The 26,964-nt window shown below is 34.3% G+C and overlaps 1 protein-coding gene across 1 annotated transcript; it reads right to left on the bottom strand.

Annotated features, from left to right (window-relative positions):
- Window positions 1-26,867, bottom strand: LOC144446387 (uncharacterized). The gene is made up of 9 exons (XM_078136134.1): window positions 26,795-26,867; window positions 26,296-26,553; window positions 13,595-13,814; window positions 9,922-10,158; window positions 7,982-8,130; window positions 6,717-6,888; window positions 6,198-6,348; window positions 5,357-5,567; window positions 1-4,416 (listed from the first exon to the last, which is right to left on the bottom strand). The coding sequence occupies exons 1-9, from the start codon at window positions 26,813-26,815 to the stop codon at window positions 2,608-2,610; spliced, it is 3,228 nt and encodes a 1,075-aa protein (XP_077992260.1). The 5' UTR covers window positions 26,816-26,867; the 3' UTR covers window positions 1-2,607.
- Window positions 26,868-26,964: the final 97 nt, after the last annotated feature.

The raw sequence follows: 26,964 nt of genomic DNA, 5'->3' as shown, positions 1-26,964 counted from the left end.
TCAACTTTATTTTCATATGATATATAAATATAAGAGGTACTGAAAAATGATGTAAGAACAAGATTTAACTTCAAATACATATAATAAACATTGAGGAAGACGAAGCATGGAGAAATCACATATGTTAACAAGACTCTATGATAAAATGACAGAATGGTGTATCAAAGGCCAGGAGGGGTGGTGATGGCAGCAATATATAGCTTTCTTGAAGAATGGCGAATTTATGAATTTACTGAAGCATAAAAAATGGTATTAAAAAATGTGAATGTTGTCTGCACTGTTGCAAAGTATTGAACGTGGGTCTTGAAAGTTACCAATATTTCACAAGCAAATAACAAATTGTTACTGAAGATAATGATGTACCTTCACTGAGCTAAGCGCAACATTCAAAGACAAAAGAAGACATTCATTTAATCGTTGGTGGCGCTATGTAGCATGTGAAATGATAGTTAAACTAGCCCCAGTACCAAATTGCTGGCATTTACAGCCTATTTTACGAGTGTCAAATATATGTTCTATTTAAATTGTAAGGAAGTAAAAATGCCCATGATGAGTTGTTGGGAACAAGTAGTGAATAGGTATGTTAAGCTTTGTGATATTTTCCTGAAAAAGTTCTTTTAAAAATAAGGTTCACACATTGTCTAAGTTTGGCGAAAGGACTTAAAAAAATTCTATGACACTATTGGTAATACTGAGAGTTTGAACCATGTACACATATACATAATGACTTGATGTAGTGCTACAATACTATATGAGAACAAAGGTTACAAGATGTGGAATTTATAATACAATTTGAAACGTTTCCACTTGTAGAAGGCACATATGGTAATAAATGCTGCTTGCTTTAGCTTCAAACTTGCACCTAAAAAGACTTTTTTTTAATACATATGTCATACATTTAAAACTTCTGAAATGCCTCTCTCAAACTCACAGCAAAGTGTCGGTGCATGTGTTGGCAAACATTCCACCCTGAACTTTTTTTCTAACTACTTTGCATATTCATATTTGCATATCTGCATGGCATCCAGGCCATTTGCATAGATTAACAACTGTGTGGTAGCTAAACTACGTGTACAGTATACAGTGTTAACAATGACGTATGGAAATCTCCACAAAATTGCTTACGAGATGAACATATAAAATATGGTCCCATCTTGTGAAAAATATATCTCAACCAGTAATGAGTTAATGAAAAAAATATTATATGAAAGTATAGTTTGTTACAAATATTGTACAAGTATCTGCTTATCAAAAAAGTATTTTTTTTCCATGATTATTTAAGTACAAAGTGTTTTTATCAAAATACTTCACTTTGAAAACTATGAAATTTTTACCTTGATCAGTATGAAAAACAAAAACATAAGATGGATATGGAAGAACTATAATAAGCATTCTATAACCATCACATTGACAACTTTTCTACCACTGTAAAACTACATACAATACTAACCAGGATTCATAAAAAAGACAATAGTAAATATCTCCTTTAATGTTATACCATATTAACATATACTCCCTCTAGGGTGTCAAGTTCATTTACTAATAGTGAACTCTCACCTTTGACCTGTGACCCCTTGCTTTCAAAGATCCTGCCAAGCAAGGTAAAAAGTGTGTGTTGTGTTATATGTACATATATTTCAGTTGATTTGTGTGGTCCAAAAATTTACCCTCCCATTTTTTTGTCTACAAAAGACAAAACATCTCTAGGTCTGTACTTACATGGTGGTATGTGTATGTTATTAATAATCTACTCCTGGGGTTAAGTTAAATATATTCTGCCCTCTGAAATACTACAATATCTAATACTAAAAAATTCGAGTGACTAAATTGCACAAATTTGTACATACAAGGTTGACCCGCACTGCAGTATCAAAAGTATATGCAGAGAACATTTCCATCCCTATGTCCTTCATACAATGGTAGGGTCCTATGGATATCTTTGCAGGGACTATTCAAAGTTGACATGTATTAGGGGTGGAAAGGCAACGGTAGTGATTTCTTGGCAACTATGGAATGTTTTATATGTGTAGATATAGTGTGAGTTATTTAATATGGATATCTCTATGGTATGGTTGGTGTGATTTTTACATTTGAATTAAGGCAGTAGTCTGAGACAAAAAAATCAAAATCTAATTCTCCATTTCTCCTACAATATTTGTTGGCAATTCTGCCATGCATAGTGGAATTAGTAGGTCATGAAATGATTCTAAAAAATATGGTAAACTGAGGAGTATTATTAAGTATGGTCAGTGATATACATACATAGGTAACCCTGATTTACTCATGACTCATGTTTGCAAAGGTCTTCAGACTTCTATTGGCAGTTGTCAGTTATAACTCCAAGCCACAATTGCACATTCTTATATTTAACATACACCACTCTTCAAATCTAGTTACATACATATACTCATTATACAGACAAGAACACAGTTCATCACTGTTCTTGACAAAAAAAGACACAGTTGTGTTTCATCTGATCACTGGAATGTTTATAGATATAGCTACTACACCTAATATGATGTGGTACGTTCCTATCCATCAGTGGATACCATCCATTGACGATGTATGTACATGTGGGTTATTTCACTTTCCGAGGGGTAGATGCGGTTAGCTTGGATAGACATATGAGGGACGGCCCTCTCGTGCAAGGTGCTGACTGGCAAACTGTGCATGGTGAGTTGCCAGCTGTTGAGATGCCACGAGTCTCTGTTGCATGAGTTCTTCATAGGCCTGCTGTGTAGCCTGCATTTGTGCTGCAGCACCATAAAGATGTGAATGTGTCAAAAGTGCAGTATGTGGCGACAACAAGTGAGTGGGATAACCAAGCTGGTACAAATGGGAATAATGACCCTTGGCCAGACTTGGGATATTTGTATATTCTGGTATCATCATATGTGGAATACCAGGTGGCAGTTTAGGATCATATTCCGGAATACATACTGGGACTTGACTTGCACTGGCCATGCTACTACCTGTTGCTATTGACAACCTTTCTACAGTCTCTTTTGAAGCCACTGTTGTGTTGATAACACCCTGTGTTATAGATCCCCTAGCTTCGGCAGGTTTCTTTTCACTGGAAGGTTTTGGTGTACTTTTGCCTTGAGTGTCATGATAAGCTAATTTATTTGCCATCGATGTGTTTAATGTACTTTTCATTGTGCGCAAGTCTCTAGGTTCATTGACCTCAGTGCTGACCCTTTCTCCCGACCTTGATGATTTCTGAACATCTTTGTGATCACTGACATTGTTTGATTCCCGACGTTTCTTTGGAAGACTAAGATCACATGGTTGATCTTGATCCTGTTCTGTTGTCTCCACAAATCTTTCATGAAGAGCGCCACCATGGGCCACTCCCGGAGATCTGATTTTACTGCTTTCACCTTGGTGTTCGCTGGCAAAGTTCTGAAATTTTTTCATGTAATACTGAGCATCTTCCGAATTGGAATCAAGGCGTATCCTTTTATTCTTTTCATAATAAGGCTCTTGTAAATGATTCAGTTCTAACTTGGGTATTGAGCCTTGTGATCTGTCAGACTGTCGGTAAGGGTAATACGGACTCATTACATGCTCTGTCTTTTTGGGATATTCTCTTTTCCGAGGTGTCACTTCCTTGGGTTCTCTGGATGGAGGTCGAATCATAGCTGCATAGAATGCCCTATTTAGAGCCATCTGGTCTTGAGTTATATGCCTGAGGATAAGATCACTGGCTTGGACAGCCTGTGTGTGATTTGATGTTGGGGTATCTTCATTACTCTGGGTGGTGGATTCTGATGTTTCCTTCTTTTGTGTGCTTTGACTTCGTTGTGTGTGTTGAATGACTGATGGCCGATGACCAGCTGGTGTCTCACTTCTGACAGGTGTATTTGCCATCATTTCATGTCTGCTTGTAGGGGTGGATGGTGACTGACATACTGGTGGAAGTGGATTCTTGGAATGATTTGGAGATCTGCTTCTACTTGACAACAATTTTTTTCTGACAAGTGGTGAAAGTATACTTTGTGAAATTCGTGAAGTTGTTGCAGGTGGAACATTACAACTTTTCGAGGTCGTCTTGACATGCTCTTCCAACTTGAACAGTTCTAGGGACTCTTTTTTAACCATGTTGACAATTCCAACATTAGCAGACTGACTTTCTGACATAGTTTTTACAACAGGAATTGCATCAATAGTTACAGTCTTCTGTACCCGAACTGACGATGTATTTAACTGATTCTGAGTGTGACTAGGTGACGGACTTTCTCTCTTCACACTGATGGATGGTGAGTTTTCTATTTCACCTTTGATCTCCTTGACAGTGAGTCGTCCAGTTCTTGCTTTCATTTTAGTTGGATCATTTTCATCCTTGCTTATAACTATGTGTAGTGAACTATCACTCTTCTCATCTTGTCTTTCCACTTCTTCGTCATTCTGTTCAGGCTGTGAAAAGGTAGAGAAAGAGAAATTGTAAATAAAAATTGACAGGAAGGAGATGAACTGGTATAAACATGGCACAAAGGAAGCTATTCACATCAAAAGCTGTTCCAATAATGGAACACAGAACACAGGATGATATTTTCTTTCAAATATCTACGGAAGTGTCGTTTATGATTGTGTCATTTAATGATAAACAGCGCCATCTATCACCCAGCGAACAAGACAGAGTGTCTGCTTTATGATAAACAGTGCCATCTATCATAGAGTGATCACATGACAGTGTACAGTTGCATGCTCTCATCAAATCACGCTGTGTGTATATTTATAATTCTCAAGGCTATGAGTTATTCTGTTTAATACCATCATAACTTTTTATCACTGACTCCTAATGCAGACAACATGATGCAATTATTGTTTTTGTTTTAGTTTGTTTTTTCAAACTGGATATTCTGTGTAAGTATTCATGGTTTTCAACACTTACTTTGATAAGAAAGTGGATTTCTTTTTTTGTCCTTTTGACATGCAAGTGACTTTATATTTACTATGCTAAATGATACAGCAGAATAGAAATATGATAGTTTAATATTGGTCTAATATCGTGAAACTATATATTTTGGCAATAAAATTATTTTGCTGAAACAATCTTTGCACCAAATTAAATCTGCACCAACATGGAATCATTGTTACTGGTAGACTGTGAGATACATTGTGTCATTCTGCCCTCATCGGTCTCCTCTGGATTCTTATTATCTTATTTGTGAGAGGGGTTGACCGATGTGTGAGGGCGCCCTGTCATGGCTTACCTTACAGACTATATGTCACTGGTATATGTGGCAATCAATACACGTTAACTTACAAAAGTGATGTGGTTACAATTACACTTAAGCTATATTTCTGTGCATATTTTTTTGGTTGAAATGCTGAAAAGTACACAAAGACTTACTGTTTTCCTATTAGTATGAAATACAGGTTGTAATTCGTCGTCTGTTTCATCATGATATTGGAAATGATCCACTACCATACAATTGTCAGACATAGCAGCCATTGACATATCATCTGGTCCTAGCGTTAGTGAAGTCTTTCGATGTTTTATTGCTGGCGGTGGCGGTCTATCCTCTTCCCCACGTAAATACCTTTCGTATGGTAATATAAGTCTGAAACAAAAATCAAATGGCCTATGGTTTAGATTTTTGCTAATCAGCTAATCTGCTAAAGTACTTGTACAAGGAACAGTTTGCACACTCATTTGCATATGATTTACATACAGGTATGTCATAATGTGTTTGGTATTTCATTGCAGTGTAAATATTATGTGTGCACACTGGTACCTGTAATCACTGGTACATAAGGGATAATTGTACAATGTCACACACGCTCAATAAACGAACTTTGTTTGTTTAGAGGGAGGCGGTCTGGCGTCATTTTCGCACTTCTAATCAAATTTTGAAAACTTTCATACCTCAGTACAATGATAGGGTTCTGTATTTACTACTGAGATGTTGATAAGTTGATTAAATTTTACTTCTAATGTGATACACATGGCTGGGTTTCCGGTAGTATTTTAATGTGTTTACCATCATGTTTTTACACTGCATCGATCATAGCGGTGTGACCGCTACAATTTTCATCATGGTTTACATCATATATAAATGTGTCTATGGTGCATGTACGTGTGTGAAAAGTCATTTTTGGGGAGGGAGAGGGGTTTTTGTCCTAATTTTTTGAGCTTGACATTGTGCGATCGTCCTTAAGTAATGGCAAAGAAATACTGAAATGAGTTTCACCTTTCATAATGTCTTCTTGTACATGTAGCTGCACTGGTACTTCCTGGGTTACCACCAAGACCATCATAAAGATGCTTCCACAGTTTACGAGTTGTGACACGTTCATATCCTCCCCACTTGGCAGCCAGTTTGTAAAAATAAAACAGGTCAACTGAAAAAATAGACGTACACAATAGTGAGTGGAGAGAACAGTGAAAAAATCCAGTTATAAATAATGACATAGTATAGAAAACTGAGTGAACTAAACATACTTGCACTGTGCAATAAACTAGCAATAGGCTATGGACCTTCAGCACAAAATTCTGCCCTCTAGTGCTGTTTATAAAGCTTAACAAGCATCACCTATAGAGGGCGCTCTTCACCTGGCTCGTCAGTAGTGATGAAGATACAACTTGATATCTTATAAACTCAAAATGAATGTTTTGAGAATAATTCATGACAAAAACTTAACACTGGTTACATTAAAACATTACTTATATTTTTACAATAGACAAAAAAAAAAGTTAAAAATTTTCTTACTCTGTTTAAATCCAAGATGTGGAATTCTTTCAATCGGCGTATTCCTATCTTTCATGAATTTATACAACTTGGCTAAAAATTCAACTTCTTCTGCATCGTGCCCGTCTTTCTGAGCCTTGGTACGAATGTTAGGCATTAAAAGGCCATCTTTGTATCGACGTTCATTTTTACTCTGTAACATAAGAACTTTAACTGTCAGACTGATACTGTTGGACACAAAGGCGGATTAGATAGTGTTTTTGTTAAGGGAAGTAAGCTGGTAAAATCTACTTTAGGTCCCCTGTCATTTTACCAGGACATTTTACCAGGGTTCCCTCCCTACCAGTGTTTTTGTTAAGGGAAGTAAGCTGGTAAAATCTACTTTAGGTCCCCTGTCATTTTACCAGGACATTTTACCAGGGTTCCCTCCCTACCAGTGTTTTTGTTAAGGGAAGTAAGCAGGTAAAATCTACATTAGGTCCCCTGTCATTTTACTGGGGTTCTCCAGCAAAATTGTCTTGGAAACTATGCTAGTTTCACCATATTCCCCCTTTCTGTTACCGATGTTCACCAAAATTAGCAAAAAACACTGAGTTTGCCAGAAAACAAAATGGAGATGAACTTGACCTGAGATTGTTGAATCTAAAAGGACTGTGATGTATATCAATAAATTGTTGATAAGTAGTACACCAGTTCTATACATGTTATTCTCTACCTACATTTGTTGAATAATGACTGTTTAGATCATTGTCAAAGTTCAGAAAGAAATCTCACCCTGAAATAACGTATCAATATAGCATAAATGTCTACTGTATCATATGTATACACAGCAACATTTCTAATTGCATAGCACAACACAAAGTAACCTACCCTACAACAAATATACCATGAAGACTGCCAAATTGCTACTGTGCATTGTGGTATAATTAGAGACATGAATGAACTGATCTACATACTGGGAACATTACAGTTTGTACACCATGTTTGGTGCTGGATTTTATTTTAGCCGAAGGTGTGCAAAACTTCTTTTTCCATGGAAATAAGTCCCACTAACATACTTGTATGATTTGTCATATTTCCATATTCAGCTGTTGTGAAGAGTGTCAACGACAGTTGCATTGAATATGTAGTCTGACCAGATGAGTTATTTACAAGTAGTGTCTACTTTCCTCTCTCACTGTCCACTTTCTCCTTGTACTGTCTACCAAATTAAAGTATACCTGACACATCATAAATTCGACCAAATGTTTCATACACTAACATAAATATGTTTACAGTGACCTTACCTTAGGTCCTGGCTTTACAATAGGTACAGGTGATGTATGATCTGAGTCATTGCTGGATTCTGGTGATGCTGGTGAATTGGGACTTGGATATTGTCCCTGCACTTTGATCTTTAGTCTTTTCTTCCGAGGCCTTCCTTTGAGATTCGGGGCTATATATAAGATATCAGAATCAGTAAATGTAGGCTACAGTAACTAACTATTAAACTAACTAACTAACTAACTAACTAACTAACTAACTAACTAACTAACTAACTAACTAACTAGCAACTAACTGTAGTAACTCTAGGGTAGACTAATTAACTAGCAACTAACTGTAGTAACTCTAGGATAGACTAACTAACTAGCAACTGACAGTAGTAACTCTTGGGTAGACCACACTAAATAGCAACTAACTGTAGTAACTCTAGGGTAGACTAATTAACTAGCAACTAACTGTAGTAACTCTAGGGTAGACTAATTAACTAGCAACTAACTGTAGTAACTCTAGGATAGACTAACTAACTAGCAACTGACAGTAGTAACTCTTGGGTAGACCACACTAAATAGCAACTAACTGTAGTAACTCTACGGTAGACTTAAGTCATAAAATCAACATGAGAAGTACATTTTACAATCTTTGACAGTAAATGAATAGAAAGTATTTGAATGGACTGAACAGTTGATGTCACCATGGATATGCAAATATGGGTACAAGTAATACTTTTCAAATTAGTATTCCTACTGAAGTAACAAAACATTCTGACGACTACTTGCACAACTTTGCTGGAATCTTACTAAACCAAGGGTGATCTAATTCCTACTCTCTAGGTGCCATAACAAAGATTTTTTATCTTTTCATATAATTGACTGGAAGAGTTTGATGAATTTTGTCAGTTGCCTATCCTTTGAAATATTCTACAGGTAAGGTAGTGAGAAACACAGAAATAGCTCTCATACTACTGTACACTAGTGCACTTTTCAGTGTTACTGAACTATCAGAAATAGAAGTACAGTGTATTCTGTGTTACTACACTTGTATTGTACATCTACACATATATATTGTCTGCAAGCACAACTTTGTCCAAAACTCACAAACGGTATAAGGTACAATTTTCTAAATTTAGCTGAGACAGCAGCAACCCTAGCCCTCTAATCAGAATGAGTCATTTGTAATAGATTATTAAGGTTACAGCATAGCTTTCAGTCACAAACCTTGCATCACCTTCTTACAAGACACCTTATACTAGCTCTACATTAAAACTGTGGTAATTGTATAGCTTTCATTCAGAACCAATCTACTGCTGCCAGTAAATAATACGACTTGACAGTCCCCTACTTCAACATCTAACGACCTACAAAATTGTCTGATACAGAAATTGTAGCTTGGTAGTAAATTTTTACAGAAAGTCAGATTTATTTTAGATTAGTATTATAGAATACACCCTAATATATTCACCATAGTAACAGAAAAGAGTACAAGAGTGACTAATTTAGATAAATTATGAATAAAGTTATATATCTTAAACAGGTTGCTGTGATAGGCTGGAAGCCATATCGATAAACAGGGCACTGCCCTTTCCAAATGAGGAAAGCTTACACTTTTGAGACATGAACATTGTTAAAGGTGATACAATATGAATATTGTACTGAAGCTTGTATGTTAAGTAAATATACCTGTTGAAATAGACTTATGTAAATTCATTTGCATACTGAAATGGTAATTTACATAAATATTAAGTTTATATATTGAAATTAATATTGACTACCCATAAACCTATAATGACTTGGTTTCTGTAACTTTGTGTAATTACATCTTAAATACAGGGTGTCAGGCTTTAAGGACTTGGTTTCTGTAACTCTATGTAAATACACCCTATATTTAGGGGACTGTCAAGGCTTTAAAACGAACATTGGACAACAAGTTCACACATTTGGCTCAAAATAACAAACGCTAAACTCACCCATATGATCACAGAGTTGTTCGTTGTCTGGCAGTGTTGGGTGATCAAAAAAATCTTTGCAATACAAAAGCCTGGTGTTCCTGGATGGCACTGTAAAACCTCCCAAAGCAGTAACTAATGTGTCTCGTAACCAGTAATCACGCACATGCTGTATTCTTTTCATTACAGTCACATAACGGCAGTATTTTGGGTAGCTTAAAATAACAACCTTAGTTTCATTGTCACCGTCATCACAACCTGGGAAGAAAAAAATAAGGAATTCTGTATTAATTTCAAAGAATTTGCATAGTATTTACAGTGACTGTACTATGTAATTTTGGTTTCACTGTGGCTGTCATTACACCCTAGAATTAGCCTGGTGAATGTAATTTTGGTTTCACTGTGGCTGTCATTACACCCTAGAATTAGCCTGGTGAATGTAATTTTGGTTTCACTGTGGCTGTCATTACACCCTAGAATTAGCCTGGTGAATGTAATTTTGGTTTCACTGTGGCTGTCATTACACCCTAGAATTAGCCTGGTGAATGTAATTTTGGTTTCACTGTGGCTGTCATTACACCCTAGAATTAGCCTGGTGAATGTAATTTTGGTTTCACTGTGGCTGTCATTACACCCTAGAATTAGCCTGGTGAATGTAATTTTGGTTTCACTGTGGCTGTCATTACACCCTGGTATTAGCCTGGTGAATGTAATTTTGGTTTCACTGTGGCTGTCATTATACCCTGGTATTAGCCTGGTGAATGTAATTTTGGTTTCACTGTTGCTGTCATTACACCCTGGTATTAGCCTGGTGAATGTAATTTTGGTTTCACTGTGGCTGTCATTACACCCTGGTATTAGCCTGGTGAATGTAATTTTGGTTTCACTGTGGCTGTCACTACACCCTGTATTTGCCTGGTGAATGTAATTTTGGTTTCACTGTTGCTGTCATTACACCCTGTATTTGCCTGGTGAATGTAATTTTGGTTTCACTGTTGCTGTCATTACACCCTGTATTTGCCTGGTGAATGTAATTTTGGTTTCACTGTTGCTGTCATTACACCCTGTATTTGCCTGGTGAATGTAATTTTGGTTTCACTGTTGCTGTCACTACACCCTGTATTTGCCTGGTGAATGTAATTTTGGTTTCACTGTTGCTGTCATTACACCCTGTATTTGCCTGGTGAATGTAATTTTGGTTTCACTGTTGCTGTCATTACACCCTGTATTTGCCTGGTGAATGTAATTTTGGTTTCACTGTTGCTGTCATTACACCCTGTATTAGCCTGGTGAATGTAATTTTGGTTTCACTGTTGCTGTCATTACACCCTGTATTAGCCTGGTGAATGTAATTTTGGTTTCACTGTGGCTGTCATTACACCCTGTATTAGCCTGGTGAATGTAATTTTGGTTTCACTGTTGCTGTCATTACACCCTGTATTAGCCTGGTGAATGTAATTTTGGTTTCACTGTTGCTGTCATTACACCCTGTATTAGCCTGGTGAATGTAATTTTGGTTTCACTGTTGCTGTCATTACACCCTGGTATTAGCCTGGTGAATGTAATTTTGGTTTCACTGTGGCTGTCATTATACCCTGTATTTGCCTGATCGATGTAAAGGAATCCAGAAATGGAGACTGAACCTCAGTGAAATAATTCTATATTAATTTCATCTCACATACTGCTGTAGTATTTCTGATAGTCCAGGTGATGTCTTTCCTCCAATTCAAATGAGGACTTTTCTCCTATGTTTGATTGCTTCAACTGATGTCTTTCCTCCAATTCAAATCAGGACTTTTCTCCAATGTTTGATTGCTTCAACTGTTGTCTTTCCTCCAATGCAAATGAGGACTTTCTCCAATGTTTGATTGCTTCAACTGATGTCTTTCCTCCAATTCAAATCAGGACTTTTCTCCAATGTTTGATTGCTTCAACTGATGTCTTTCCTCCAATTCAAATCAGGACTTTTCTCCAATGTTTGATTGCTTCAACTGATGTCTTTCCTCCAATTCAAATCAGGACTTTTCTCCAATGTTTGATTGCTTCAACTGATGTCTTTCCTCCAATTCAAATCAAGACTTTTCTCCAATGTTTGATTGCTTCAACTGATGTCTTTCCTCCAATTCAAATCAGGACTTTTCTCCAATATTTGATCAGATCTAATGATGACTTTCTTTCACTGTTTGATCGTTCAAAATGATGACTTTCCTCCAGTGTTTGACATCTTCAAACTATGACATTCCTCCAATGTTTCCTAGCTCCAATTGATGACTTTCCTCCAATGTTTGATAGCTCCAACTGGTGACTTCCCTCCAATATTTGAGAGCTTCAAATGACGACTTTTCCCTAATTTTTGCACTTTCAGGGAGTATTTTGACCATAAGATAGATAGAAGATTAGGTATCTACAGATAAAAACCTAATTGAGAAAGATATCCCAAGTGTAGAGTATATCTAGTATATATCAACCCAGCAGGTAGTTGCAACGTGAGAATCCTGATATCAAAAGTAAAATATGAAGCCCTTGAGTGATGATGAAATGAAATAGGATGCCGAGTGACACCAAATCCTTGATCTGCCATTGGAGCTTTTGATGAGAATACTTATCTTCCTGAGTTTACCACATTGACCTTCCTGTTGACCTCTGTATGACCCTTGACATGGATACAACAATTTGCTGGGAGAGTGTAACCCTAGAGTTTCTACATGTGATATTGCTGTTCACTTGAATATTTGCACTAATAAAGTTCAATTTGGCACACGGGGAGTTAGCCTTTCCCAGGATGACAGTCAACTAGTGGATGCCTTTCTAAATTTTACACACCCTATTATGCTATCTGATATCTGTGGTAGTGCTACTGGACGCTGTTTGCTGTTTGGTAGGCTCCCTAAAAGGGGAATCCCTCCTAGTTTGTAGACTTGGTTGGAACAGCATTTAATGCATTCTTCAATTAATCTCAGTCTAAATGACTTACTAAAGTATCTATTAGAACCTAATGGGTATTGTGAGAGATGTTGAAATGTTACACACAGCTCATTGTTGGCTACAATGTGACACATAGCCCATTAGCTACAAAGTTACACATAGGTCATTTTCATTCAATATTAGCAAACTGCACATAAAGATACAATTTGGACAATATTGTATCAGTTTCTACCTTATACAGCTTTCTGTAGCCCACAGTAACCCACATGAGATTTAGTTACTGTCTTCAATTAATGTAACATTACCTATTTCATCACCATCATAGACTGCCCAAGACAAACAACCTCAGGCTTAAAAGTGTATCAATTTACTGTTTTTTGGGGGATCTGAATTGTGATATTCCAACATAAAGAAAATGTTATACTCTGTGGGAAATGAATTATACTGTATCTCATACTATCTGTACTAATTGGTTGTAAGAACACAATCTCATTGGATGTTCCTTGGCAGATGATACTTTACTTACTTGTGTGATAATGTCACTCATCAAATTATCATGTCAAGCACTAGTAATTCTTTGTATATGTAACAACTAGATACATTAATGAACTGTTTAGATTCTTTAAGACTGTGTAAACTTTTCAATGGATATGACCTCTGACCCCTAACATATCGGACCTACACAAAGCTTCTACATGACTATACTTGAATATCTAAATAAGTCATATCAGAGAATGACATACATTTTGACATATGGGTAAAACTTTACCTATCAGTTTCTTTTCCTTTTTGATATCTTTGACATTCAGGCGACCATTATTGACAGCGAATGCCTCCAACAATTCTGCATTTTTATCCATGTGATCTCCTTTCAATTCCTTTTCACACATTGCTACTGTTCCTGCTTTCCAGTCCTTGCCTGTGGTGGTCCATTCAACCAGATCTTCTATTTTTAGAATAATTTTGTGGGACACGGCCAGAACTTCATCCTGAGGACAAGAATATTGTGTATGTTAACATCAAGTGTATGTGTGTTAAAGTCATAGGACAAAACATAACATACAAAGTTGCTGGCCAACACAAAGAATACATGCACATAGAATATGCAAGTCAAATTTACAAATATGAGTCTGATAAAACTTCAATGCTGTCAAAGTCAGTTGAATTTCACTAAAAATTTACTATTTTTGAGAAAGTTTTCTTTCCACTCTCCTTTTACTGAAAAAATGCATGATGGCGCATAACAGAATTTCACTCAATCTTAGCAATTTTTGAAAAAAAAAGTGTTCTTTCTGCTATTCAGTCAATGAAGTGATCCATGATGGGTACATATTAAGAAGCAACCAGTAGCATAGCGTCACCTGGTTGACAGATTTCATAAATTTTAAAGAGATACTAATTTACATACAAAACAGATAAACAACTGACCACTTCAAAAATAGTTTTGATAAAACTGCTATTGTTATCAATGTTATCTATATAAACTATTGTGTTTTGTGCTTAGCAACACAATATTTTCATTTTCACGGCTTAGGCTTCTCCAAATGCATTTTTTATTTTCCATCAAACTAAATACATACACACACACAAAAGTCTGTCTCTATTACTCATTATAGTGTGGGCGTTTCAAGTGCTGTCATTTGAAGACTGCAATGTTTTATTATGGAAATACTTCATCCTTCCATATCCTGACCACTTGACCCTTGAGAAGTAACAAAGTGTTCATGTCTGACGTCACAAACATGACATCACAAAAAATTTATCAATAGAACCTAAAAACAAAATTAGCATTTAGATTCATAAGTACAACAAACAACTTTTTCTGCCTGACCTTGAGAGTTTTATGATTCCAAAATAAAGACACTGTGGATTATTGTATTTTTTGAATGCAAATTGCTTAAGGGGCTGTGTAGGTGAGTGATGGGTACACAACACCTTGGCACTACGCCAAAGCTATTTGTGTTCAACAAATTAAATATATTAGTAGAAGGTGAACATTTTCTCTTTGTGTGTGGAGTATAAAAAAGTCTAACCCACTTACACTTGTATAAAGAAGAGCTCACCGTATTTCTTTGTTAGTTTTCTTTCAGTAAGAAATGCTAGAACCTGCTCAAGACATGTTGAAGTGCTACAAATGTTAAATCACTTCCTTTCTATAAACTTCCTAAAAGTTTCAACAAAATAAAATAGTATAACTACGAATGTTTTGATTACAAAATATAAAATAGTGTGATTATTCTAAATGCTTTATTTTTCGCTAATTTTTTATTTATTGAAGGACATCCGGTGCCAACAATGTAACCAACTGATTTGACCATTTATTAGGATCAAAGTTGATGTGGAGAGAAACGGAAGTTGAGTGGGTTCTACTTGATTGTATATCATAACTATATAGTTTCATGTAACTTGAGCTGTCTCAATTTCAATGATTGGCATTACAGGAAATTAATCTTTGTCTGTGTAAATCAAAGATTTCACTGTATGATAAATTTCAACAAGTGGCGTCAGAAAATCAAAACACATGTTAAAAGTTCTTTTGGCTTCAATTACTTCAGACACATCTGACCAAAGTCATTTATCTCATGCGTATTTATCTTAATGACTTTTTTAGTGCTGAATTATATAGCGTAATTTTTAAAATAAAATGCTGGCAAATTTAGAAATCCAGCTCTTAAAATTGCAAAGGCAGCTGTGTGTGATTAGCCTGGATACTGATATATGAACTTGATACTGATGAGTAATGTTTTTTGCCCTTGGGGTGATGACTAAAGGAAACCAGTGTCTGCTTGTAGAGATTCTAAATGTTTGAAACTTGTGGCGAAATCTTAAATCAAATTAATCCACATGATTGATGAGACATGAATGATGATGGAAAAAGAATACAACAGCTATCCAGATGTTGCCCTACAGCTTGAATAAGAGACGCCTACAACTACTTTATCGGTTTTCTTTTCATTAGGACTAGCCTAGTCTGAGATGGGGAGTGGGTGATGTGAATATGATTAAGGAAGTGCCAGGGTGTCACTATTTCCTGTCCATTGATAGCTATACTCCACTGTTCAAAGATTATCAACCATCAAATTACCAATTTCAAGATGGTGGACAAGTCTCTTGATTTTGCAATTTTGTGCCATCTTTTGGTAAAATGCGGGAAAAAAAGTTTCCTACCTCAAAAGCAATCGAAAGTTTAATGAAAATGAGTAGATAAGTAATTTTTAAAGGAAATGTAAGATATACACGCTATCATTTATTTTTATTAATTTTTAGTGCAATGTTTTCTTGTACATGTGCTCCTTTCAGTTTTACCATACTTTTTCAATATGAAATTGTGCTTGCTACTGTTTGTTATTTCTTCACAAAATGCACCATTAAAACACTATAATTGTTACTTTGACCCACACCCTCAAGTTGGCAGCTATATGGAAAGAAAAAAAACACAAGGCAAACAAAGTATAATACACTTGTATCATAACTGACAAACGAAGTGGTAGCAAATCAATTATTTATGAGAAGGCTGTTGAGTGGTAACTACGGTAACAGTGAAGTAAAGCAAAAAGCAAAATACATTATGATATATTGAGAATTGATTCTTTACAGACAAAAACAAATCTATGTGGTAATCGTTATATTGTTAAACATCTGGATGTAGTCATCCATCAACATGTGATATCTTAGACAGAAATCATATTGTGAGGAAAATTTTAATGTCAAATGAACATAGGATAAAGTCTAAATGAAACTTTATCGATTGTATTCCCCTCTCTATCATAAATCTGTGCTGAAAACATGACCTCTGACCTCCACAACCATAATATGTAGTCTGCACATTTTAAAATGATAACAACTTTATTTTAAGAACACTCTGTGTCTGAATTTGACTTGTCAGTAAAATAAAACACTTCAGGTTGTATTTTTTACTCAATTTATCAATCAAATACAAGACCAAAGTCTAAAATTTAAAATGAAATTCTGTCCTCAATTTAAAAAAAACAACATTCTATGTGTCTGAATACCTATTAGGCTTGTCTGTAAAATAGGACACTTCACAAAATTTATCCATCAAATTAAAGTCTAAAGTCTAAAATTCAAAATAAAATTTGTCATCAATTTTTTTCATGTTAGATTTTGATAATTTACAAGTTTCACTGAAATAGTCTACAAAACTAGAACTATGAAAATTAGAATCAACTTTCTATCGAAACAGTTTTTGAATTTCTTGTCATTTTTAAAAAGCAGAAAGGACATTTTCTCTCTCTAATTTTTATAAATGCGACATTAGTTATTTCTAAATGTCCTTGAATATGAAAATAATATTTATTACATAACAGAGCAAATGCTTTTTGTCATAATAAGCATAAATAAGCAAGGATAATTGGAATATATATTATATAATAATCTGTAATTTTAAATTGTACTAAAACAGTTTGAGGAAGAGACCACCGCATTTCAAAGCTCAAAATCAACTATAGAATACAAAAACATACTCTAAAATCTTTTAGTTTGAAAAAAACGTTAAATTCCTAAAATATGAACACATTCCTTAACAAATTTGAAAAGTACAAAAATCAAAAGTGCAAGTGATAATTTTCAGAAAATGGTGATTCATCTGGATTAGTTTCAAAAGTACATTATTTATAATAGAATAATTTTGATAGAATGAAATTTGAGAAGTGTAAAAGAAGTGCTAGTTTCATATTAAACGTCTGTTACAAATTAATTCTATGTACACTATTACCAAGTTCCGGCCCACACTTTTATCATATCTGGTCGTTAACCTCATGACACAACACACAAACTTGTTGGTATTGTTTCAAGTGAAATATTTCGATTTCACATTCGTCCTTAGACTTAGATTGGATATTTCAGTTCATGCGATTCAAATTTTTTGGATGATATACAAGTCAGTTTTTGCTTTAAATTTAATTTTCATTAATATTTCTAAAGAGTGAGAAAGTTTTTGTCAAAAGTCTTTACAATAAACACATTATGCTTTTCAACCTAGAATCCAGGAGAATGTGCATTTTAAATTTTGATTTCTCCATCATGCTGGGGGAAATAACGAATTCAAAACCCCCATTCACATGAATTCCTGGCTAGCTTTAATATAATTTTCACTGTTTATGAAAATAGAGAATGGAAAGTTTGGGTAAACAGTCTTTACCAATAACAATGTTATTGTAAGTACAACAGAAATACTATATTGTTGTATATGTTATTAAATTGCATTTCCAGGACTACAGTACACAGATTTTAATTTTTTTCCCTGATATGTTTGACATCAAATATGTGGTACTATTTCTACTGCAGTAAATTATATAATTTCAGAAAGTATAAAGCATGGAGTTTAAAAGAGTAAAACTGTTTAGAAAATGTTGACCTATCACTGCAGTGTGTTCATTTGTCACGCTCCTCTGCCATAAATTTTTTCACACAAAAATCAAAATAAGCTAGCAAGGAAAATCTATGAAAAAAGTGATTGCCTTTTAATAATACCACATAGTTCTTATTTCATCTATAGCAGATAAGAAATCTACAGCAATATCTTCTAGAAAAAGTCTGAGTGGAAGCAACATATTTTTGATGAGAATTTTAGACCAGTGTTGTGGTATAATATTGTCAATGTGTTTTTTTTTTGCCGCTTCATTTCACGTAGTGACGTAGGGAGTTTTATGTATGATTGACAATAATCCTGACCATTGTTGGCAAAAGACTGCCACCTATTCAACTCTTTTTATCTGGGTTCATCATTCCGTCAAGAACGCTTCCACAGGTCACCACGATTTAAATTTAGAAATATCTTTTCAATTCTCTTCATTTGTAATAAAACTGTATACAGCAATGATATGCCTGACACAGGTTGATATGCTTGAGCTAATCCCTGACCTGACTATACTAATTCACACATAAAACATGTGTAACATCTACACTCGTTGGAATTTAGGCCAAATAATTTCACAACAAACAAGTTCAAATATCATCAATTTATAGGCTAAAATGATATCTTAATTTCTCTATTTTTTGGATTTTTAAAAAAAACAAATAACAGCGGGTTATCTTATGTATGCAATAGTGTGGCCATTAGTGAATGTTTGGAAAACAGTCTAAAAGGGATGATGTGTGATCCCAGCCTTGAACCTAATAGTGTGGAAGGAAGCCCACAATGAATCAAAGCTTCCTATTAAAGATTTTTCATGAATATTGTCATTGAAAAATGTACTCCAACATAACCTTTGACCTTGGTGACAAGATTAACCTGGGCAACTGTTCATTTTAACTTTCATCCTGTTTCTATTACATATAAATGAAAGATGTGATATCTGAGTACTTAAGTAAGTATATGTGTAAGTAATTTGAAGATTACATAAACATATCAATTAGATAAATGCACAGATAAATTCACAGCTATCTAAATTCTATTTTCTATACCACTAAATGCTGGCTTTGATTTGATGAAAAAAAAGACATCTTGCTATCTACTGTATAGCACCTGAATATTGAAAAGAAGCATTTCCTGAGCAAAATAAACAAACTCACTAAAATGTTATTTACTTTTTAGTTCATTGAAACCATTTCCAAGGTCAACATACAAGATTTATTATAAAAGTTTCCTTGGAGCAGTAGGTACGTTGTCAACGCTGGCTGATTTACTTAGAAATTGAAATTCAAAGTGGTGGACATCATCCGGTTTGTAAGCAAATCTTTGTATTGTTCCCCCGTTCTTTCTTTGAACTAATTAAATATTCATGAAGCAATGGAAATAGTTCTTCTTAACTAAACATACATTCACTGGTGTGTGACTTCCAATGACCTCTGTAAATTTTATCAAGTGTTCTCTGACTCACATTCAATATTGGACATCAAATGACTTTGTTTTTAGATGGCTATAAATATAAGTTACTTTGTGGTTTGTTTAAAATGTATGATATTTTAGTAATGTCATCAGAGCCATTTTTGTATAACATTATTCTCATAATAGTTGCAATAGAATGAATTTCACAGTAGGATATATCTCAACAAATATACCCCGAGCCAAACTTGTGCAGACATATACACTAACTTGTGCAGACATACACACTACACATGCTATGAAGACTGTGTTGATTTTTAATGTCAGTATGAAACTAAAAGAAAGTCGAAATTATTTATTTTTTCAAGCATAACTTGGATTTCGTATCATTACTAATGATGACCAGTGTAAGATTGTTTCTGTTGTAGCTATATTTAATTACAAAATTCCTGTCCAGAAAAATGTATTCTGAAATATTTGTTTAGATGAGAAAGGTTATGTGAAATAACCTTTAACTGTTGGTGAACATGATTTATGATCGTCCAGTTGTCAGATCTTTTGGGCACCAGTTTTCAATTTCTGCGTTTTCTCACTGCTTGCTACTTTCCCGCCAAAATTAATAGGTTCCATTTTTTTTCACATATGCTTTGAAAATGTTGTTATAATAACCTTCAAACTCTATCAAAATTTAACATCTGGTATTGATAATAAACTTTTGATCAAAATGAAAACAAGACTGGACAGTGAACTTTCTGATGGTCATGCTTTAAAGAATAACTTTGCCCATAAATATTTCAATTTACTCTTTCAGGAAATGTAACATTCTAACATTAATAATGCAAGACACTCATGAACACTTGAAAATTAATGATCAAAATTATTAAACTGATTGCCAGCAATATGTATTTACTTCATAAATTTAAGAGCAGAATATTTTTTTTTCTAAAATCAAATTTTTCTAAAAAATTACCTTTTCCTTCGGGGAAATCAAAACAAAAACCTAGTGATCTGTTTGATACCGTTTTCTTTTAAAGATGGCGGAATTGACAGGAAACATTTAACATCTGATTTTCCTCACCAGAAAAAATGAACTGCATGATGTGATACAGAAGACAATTTGGCTTGACTTTCTGCTTCAACATGTTCATTAGATATATTTTGTCAAAAAAGTGACATGGATATCAGGAGATACAACAATGTTAGAGAAATAGTCTATCATTAGGAATACTATGAACCAGTCCAAGACTGTCAGTACCATTGAAAAAAGTGTTGATTTGCCAAAGAATTTAAAATACAATACGATGATTGATTTGAGTATAAAAGCACAGTATCCCAATTATAGAAACAGTAACAAAAACAGATCCCAGTTTACAACATCCTTTCTGATTTGCATGACACTTCAGACTTCAAACATCTACGCATCCCTTTTTTCAAGTAGTCTAGACTCATTTCTATACAGTAAACAATACGGTCATCCCATTTTTTTTCACATGCGGGTAAAATGTCTGGTAATTTGGTAAACTACGTCTGATGAAATTCCTTTACATTAAATAGCATGTTAATTATATGAATAGTAATCGAGGTTAACAACAAGCAACTCGTTTCTAGACAACAAATAAATATATAAATTTTAGACATCTTTGTCACCCCTCTTTAATGCAAATTAAAATATTTCATAGATAGATAGCAAATATACTTCCTGAGTTCATGGTAGAATATTATCAGAAGTTAATAGTGATTCCTCAGACAGGAAAGCTTATCCAGATAAATAGTAAAAATGTCTAGCAGGTTTTTAATTACCTCGTTTGGTTTTATGTGGTAATTTTAAGTTGCTTAGCAATGATGTTGAAATATTCTGACTGTGTTACACTTGCATGATCAAGAAACGTTAGACTTTTTAAAACTAAAAATTCTTAAATTTACTAGGGCAAGGTACAAACTGGTAATTTTGCATACAACTCTGTATGGACATTTTAACTTTTCATTATCTCCACTGAAGCATAGCTTTATTCAGCATGCCTCTCGTATTCAGCACTTACTTAGGAATTGACCAATCAGGACCAACCAGAACGGAGCCTTCTTGTCAACAAATACAAAGGCCAACATGACATAACTATACCTTGTGAAAGGCTCACTAACATTGCACAAATGGGTCTCGTGACTACATTAACAATGCCACAGACACTTACTTGACAATTGCTTCCAAATTAAAATTATGATGAGCTGACAAAAAATTTCAAATCTATAATGGAAAAGTCTAAAATTTTCAACTAATCCATATATTCAGTATATTCAATGCAGAGGTACTAAATTTTCACTTGTTATCAACTTGATCAAGTTTCCTTCCATAGTGTCATTACAACTAACATATTATTGGATGGTTAACAATAGGATTGTTCCACGTGATATGTAGGGGTTGGCAGGAGTGTCAGACCATGACAGCACAATATCATTTCATTAAAAAAATTCCTGTTTATATACTTTTTGTCAAATTTGTTATTTTTTTACAGATAAATTTGTAATATGAACTGAATATAAAGTATGGCAGTTCAAATTTGCAATAAATTTGAGATTTTTGAGAGAAAATAAATTTGTAGTGTGAGTGAGATCTGAATCCCTCCGGCTGGGGTTCAGCTCCCCCATACAAAAATAGTATAACCCATGAAGTTGATATTCGGCAAATATTGCCCCTGTAGTTCAACACTTTTCTTCTGCTTGAATTTCTTGACAAATTCACACCAACTGTTTACAATAAATTCACACTTCACCATTGACATCTTTCTGGCCAATAGTTCACGAAATAATGGGTGTGATATAAAAGATTAATAATAGCTCCCGATTGACATTTTAATGACAAACACCCAAACATTTTGAGTAAAAAAATAACCCTGTTCCATATATTTACGAGAAGCAGTCTTATGGGACTACATTTTTAAGGGGTGTCCATGAAACTCGAATTGAAGCACCCCAATAGGACCCCAATAATAATATACCTAATTTGCATATGAATAGCACTGTTCACAATTGCATGCAGATTGTAAAATTTGTGAGGCCCCTCAAGAAATCAATTACTGACGTTTCAATTATTTATCTCAAAACAACACCCTGGTGTTCTTTTTTAACTTGAGTCTTCTTTATGACATGGATCAATATTTTCTTCTGACAATGATGAAACAACAACAAATCAAAAGAATTAATTTACTTGTCAAACTCCCAGTAAACTCTTTGATGTATGATGAAACCAAATAGTATGGTTGCAAATATTTCATCACCTGTGTGCTAAATATCCACATAGAAGATCTAACAAAGTGTATGTTTTACATCATTTAATGATAACATTGAAATCAATGACAAATCCAATAATCTTACAAAGTACTGAAAACGTTATATATATACGAAAAGTGTCGCAGTGAGACATACAAAAATGTGTGTCATCTATTGAGTAAGTTTAGTGATACTTTATAAAAGTGGTCTTAAGTTGGATGTCCTGTTCTATTCATTATACATGTAGATAGAGGCTATTTAAAAGACTCAATGGGCAGGAACTCATACTCAACACAACTAACAAACAACCTTAGAGTACAAATTATCATATGAATGACCCACAATTCTCAACTGTTCTCTATATACATGGAAATGACATTACCCACTCACATTAATTATCAAAGTGCAGTTTGAAAATATGGCAAAGTTTTTTATTCTTTTTTTCTTTGACAACACAACATACTGTTAAATTGATTGATTGATAGCATAGATTAAATATAAACATTGAAATTTAAATATCACAAAGGTCAGAATTCTGTTTGCAGACCAACATCAGGTGTCCACAGATATTTCAGTTTGTTTTATAAACTCTTCAATCAGCTTTGTAACTTGTCATACAGATGTTACAAAATAATTCAACTTCATGTTTACATCAGCCCAAAATATGTAAAACTGACAGCTTTGAATTTTGTTTCTAAATTTTCATATCAGAATTTGAAAGGGTATATATATATACAAACATAAGAGAAATTTTAAAGAGAATTACATAAAACGTAACAAATTTAACCTTAATGAGGTATCCATTAATATATGGGGCACTAACTATCCAAAATGTCAAATTAGTTAATATAGAAACAAATTAGACTTTTTCACTGTGAAGGAACAGTTACTACTAACATATTTTATTTTATCTGATTGTATCCTTGAATCTTCAATGTTGTAACATTGCTTTTGGAAAATCCCTTACAAAAATAAACATCCATAATTACTACTATGCCAGTAAGCTGATAGCTGACTTTGAGAACCAGCAGTGGCATTATCACTACTGATTTGGTTAATTTTTAACTAACTGAAGTATTACTTTATCTTGCCTCTTACAGCATCTTTATCTCACCAATTTGGTATTGGACAGTTGGAAATTAGAACACTCAAATTGTTTAACTTAACTATTTTATCAACACAGGAATCTATTTCACTACAAAAAAAAAAAAAATTCATGGCCGGTGACAAAAACTTGGAGTGAAAAGTTTGAAGGTCAGATGACAGTAAACATTAAAGATTTGTTGGTGTAGGAATATATTACTGCCATGCCATTATTTTAGAGAGATACTGATAAGCTCAGAGTTAAGAGGTAAACTGGTACACAATATTATTCATTACAAATGGAAAACTGTCAACTAATGATGAATGTTATAGCCAGCTGACACTCAAAATTTTTAACCTAAATTTAGATGAAAATGATTATTTAGATGTGAAAAAAATAAGCAGAATGGGTTAATGATATATGGTCTATGTTCTCATATATAAATAAATCTCTAGCAGCCTAGTTAAAGCACTAAGTACTAGAACTGGTCTTTCACCAATTAATCACACTAACACATAGATTGTTCCCTCAGCCATCTTTAAATAACCATGCTATCATTTATGTAAATTATTGAATTGATATGTGCATGTGAAAAATTCCAGTACATATCCACTATTTTTGCTAAGGAGGTTTGTATTTATATCATTAAGAGAAAATGTCTGCAACATTTCCATTTATGAAATTCATCCGCAGTAAATTACTGATTTAAAAAAAAAATGTTGCAAGTCAGAGTTTTAAAACTGACCTGGGCAGATTTGTTGGAGCATGAATAAAGTTGTCAAACAAATGTACACCTTTCATGAAACCTATCTGATTATTTATGCGTATTCAAATTTGTCATTAAGTAGATTTGCAAGTTGTCTCTTTGCATATATACAGACTGGCAAAAAAAAGAGAAAATTAAAACTCTAGCATCAGAGATCAGTACAACTTATCACATGACAACTCTTGGCAATTTCAAACAGACGACTAATACAGGAATTCATAAATAAATCATAAACCTGTGCAAATAAACCTAAGGCCAGCTCTGAATTTTATGAGACAAACTCTATATTTTGAGAGAGCTAGCTCGGCCATATTTGAATATAACCTAGGCTGTAACCAAGTAGAATATTTTCAGCTTGGGGTATCAAATTTCCTTTGCTGCTTTGGAATCAGTTCAACCTGTGATTTATAGTACGTTCATACTCATGCACTGTATTCCTCATTCATATTTATTTTTAGGTTAGACTTTTTCCGATTTCTTTCAGTATACACAAGTTGAAGGGAATATAGATTTTTCATGAAGGTGTAGTTAATCTTTTATTCCATTCTTTTGTGTGCTCTCTGTGTCCACTGAATAGGCATAAAAGTCCAGGCTTCAAATCATACTTAATTACACCTCAAATTTCTACAAATAAACCAATTTATTTTAGATACTTTTTAGTTCTTAATTTCAAAATATCTTGTAAATAATTTCTGAGTTCCAAAAAATATACATTTTAAAGACCTTGGAAGAAAAAACACAGGAAATAATGAGAGCTCAGCCTTGGAAGATCTAATAGCCGCTCATAAAGAACTGTTACAATGGAATAGTGTACAATCTTCGGTTTCACCCTTTGTTATGACACCCCTTAGCCAGTGAATAAATATCCTCCGAGTCGTATATAACAAAATAGGCCCTCAGTGCATAAACTATCATTTCCCCCGTGTTGCTTGATTTTTATTCCGTGACATAACACAATTCGCTAATTATATTAGGGAGTTGCTACTGGATCTACCACGTACAGAGAGTTCACTTCTGTGAAGGAATTTTTTCCGATTTGTTTGTTTTGAAATCTGTCACTTTCACAAGGACGACACACTCTTCCCGCCACTCGGTCATGGGAAAACGTTACCAATATTAAATTTGAATATTTAATCAAAAATAGCTGGCTGTAAATTTTTAATAAAACCCTACCAGTCCAAATGGGTCAGCGCTCTTAAAATGCCATTGAAAAGCCATGAATATTGTATACGCTTTAGTTTCAATGACAGCCCTCCCGCAAATCGCTATACTGTAATCTGGTCCAATACCACATCAAAATTCAGTGTATAAATACGACAATATTCACGAAACCTACCTAATCAGTTCGAAATATTCATCAAAATATAGCCTGGCGACAAACAAAGCCAGAGAACGCCAAGTGAATAAATTTATCGTAATTTGTGCACAGGCTTTAGTGAATCACTGAAGTGTAAACAAAACATAAGTAAGTTTTTAAATATTCCGATACAGGAAACGGCGAATTCCGTTCGAATTTTAACACCAAATTTCATCCAAAGGCTGGGATTTATTTAAAATTATGTGACATACCTCGCCCTGCCATTCTGCTCGACCGTCCGGTGTATCTTCAGGGAGGAAATAAAGTCTTGCGCTTGACAGAAACTGTCCATTATTTGACTTGTCTTCCCAAAGTAGCTGCAACTCGCATATACAAATTGGGTCTTCCGCTGAACATCTTACGAAGAAAAATTCGCCAAGTGACAAAATTTTCCTTCTCCCATCTTTTAAATATTTGAAACCTTTGTAGAAAATATATGGACCATGCTGGCCACAAGGAGCACCAGCCCACTGCAAGAAAACCATGTTATATTATTATTTAAAGAGCTGGTGTGTGTAAGAAAATGTTGCAAATAAAACACGCCAGCGCTGCTGGAAAGGTCAAACTGAGATTAGAGTCAATCAAAAGTTGTACTCGGTTAAAAATAACAACAAAAAAGCCCGCGAGACGAAACAACATATTCTGGTACGGTTTCCCAATAGATTCTGTTAAATAAATATGAAAAGTTGAAATATTTGGGGTTAACAGTACCTGTATCCCGTACTCGTCCATTGTAAACGTACAGAATATAATCTGATAAAATGCGAGGTGCTTTCAATGCCTCTTGTTGATTCAAATCACATGACGTCACGGTGTTAACATAATTACACACCTCATTACCATACTTCATAAATAATTCATAAATGAAGTCGGCAGCAAGT

Source organism: Glandiceps talaboti, chromosome 15 (assembly GCF_964340395.1).
Source record: "Glandiceps talaboti chromosome 15, keGlaTala1.1, whole genome shotgun sequence".
Classification (NCBI taxonomy): domain Eukaryota; kingdom Metazoa; phylum Hemichordata; class Enteropneusta; family Spengelidae; genus Glandiceps; species Glandiceps talaboti.
This window is presented reverse-complemented; position numbering and strand designations above follow the sequence as displayed.

Excerpts from the sequence above, each read along its gene's own strand:
- LOC144446387 (XM_078136134.1), bottom strand. The coding sequence starts at position 26,815 with ATGGACGAGTACGGGATACAG. Across the intron at positions 13,815-26,295 it reads GAGCAGAATGGCAGGGCGAG|GATGAAGTTCTGGCCGTGTC; the intron begins GTATGTCACATA and ends TCTTGTCCTCAG. Across the intron at positions 6,889-7,981 it reads TTGTAAAGCCAGGACCTAAG|AGTAAAAATGAACGTCGATA; the intron begins GTAAGGTCACTG and ends CTTATGTTACAG.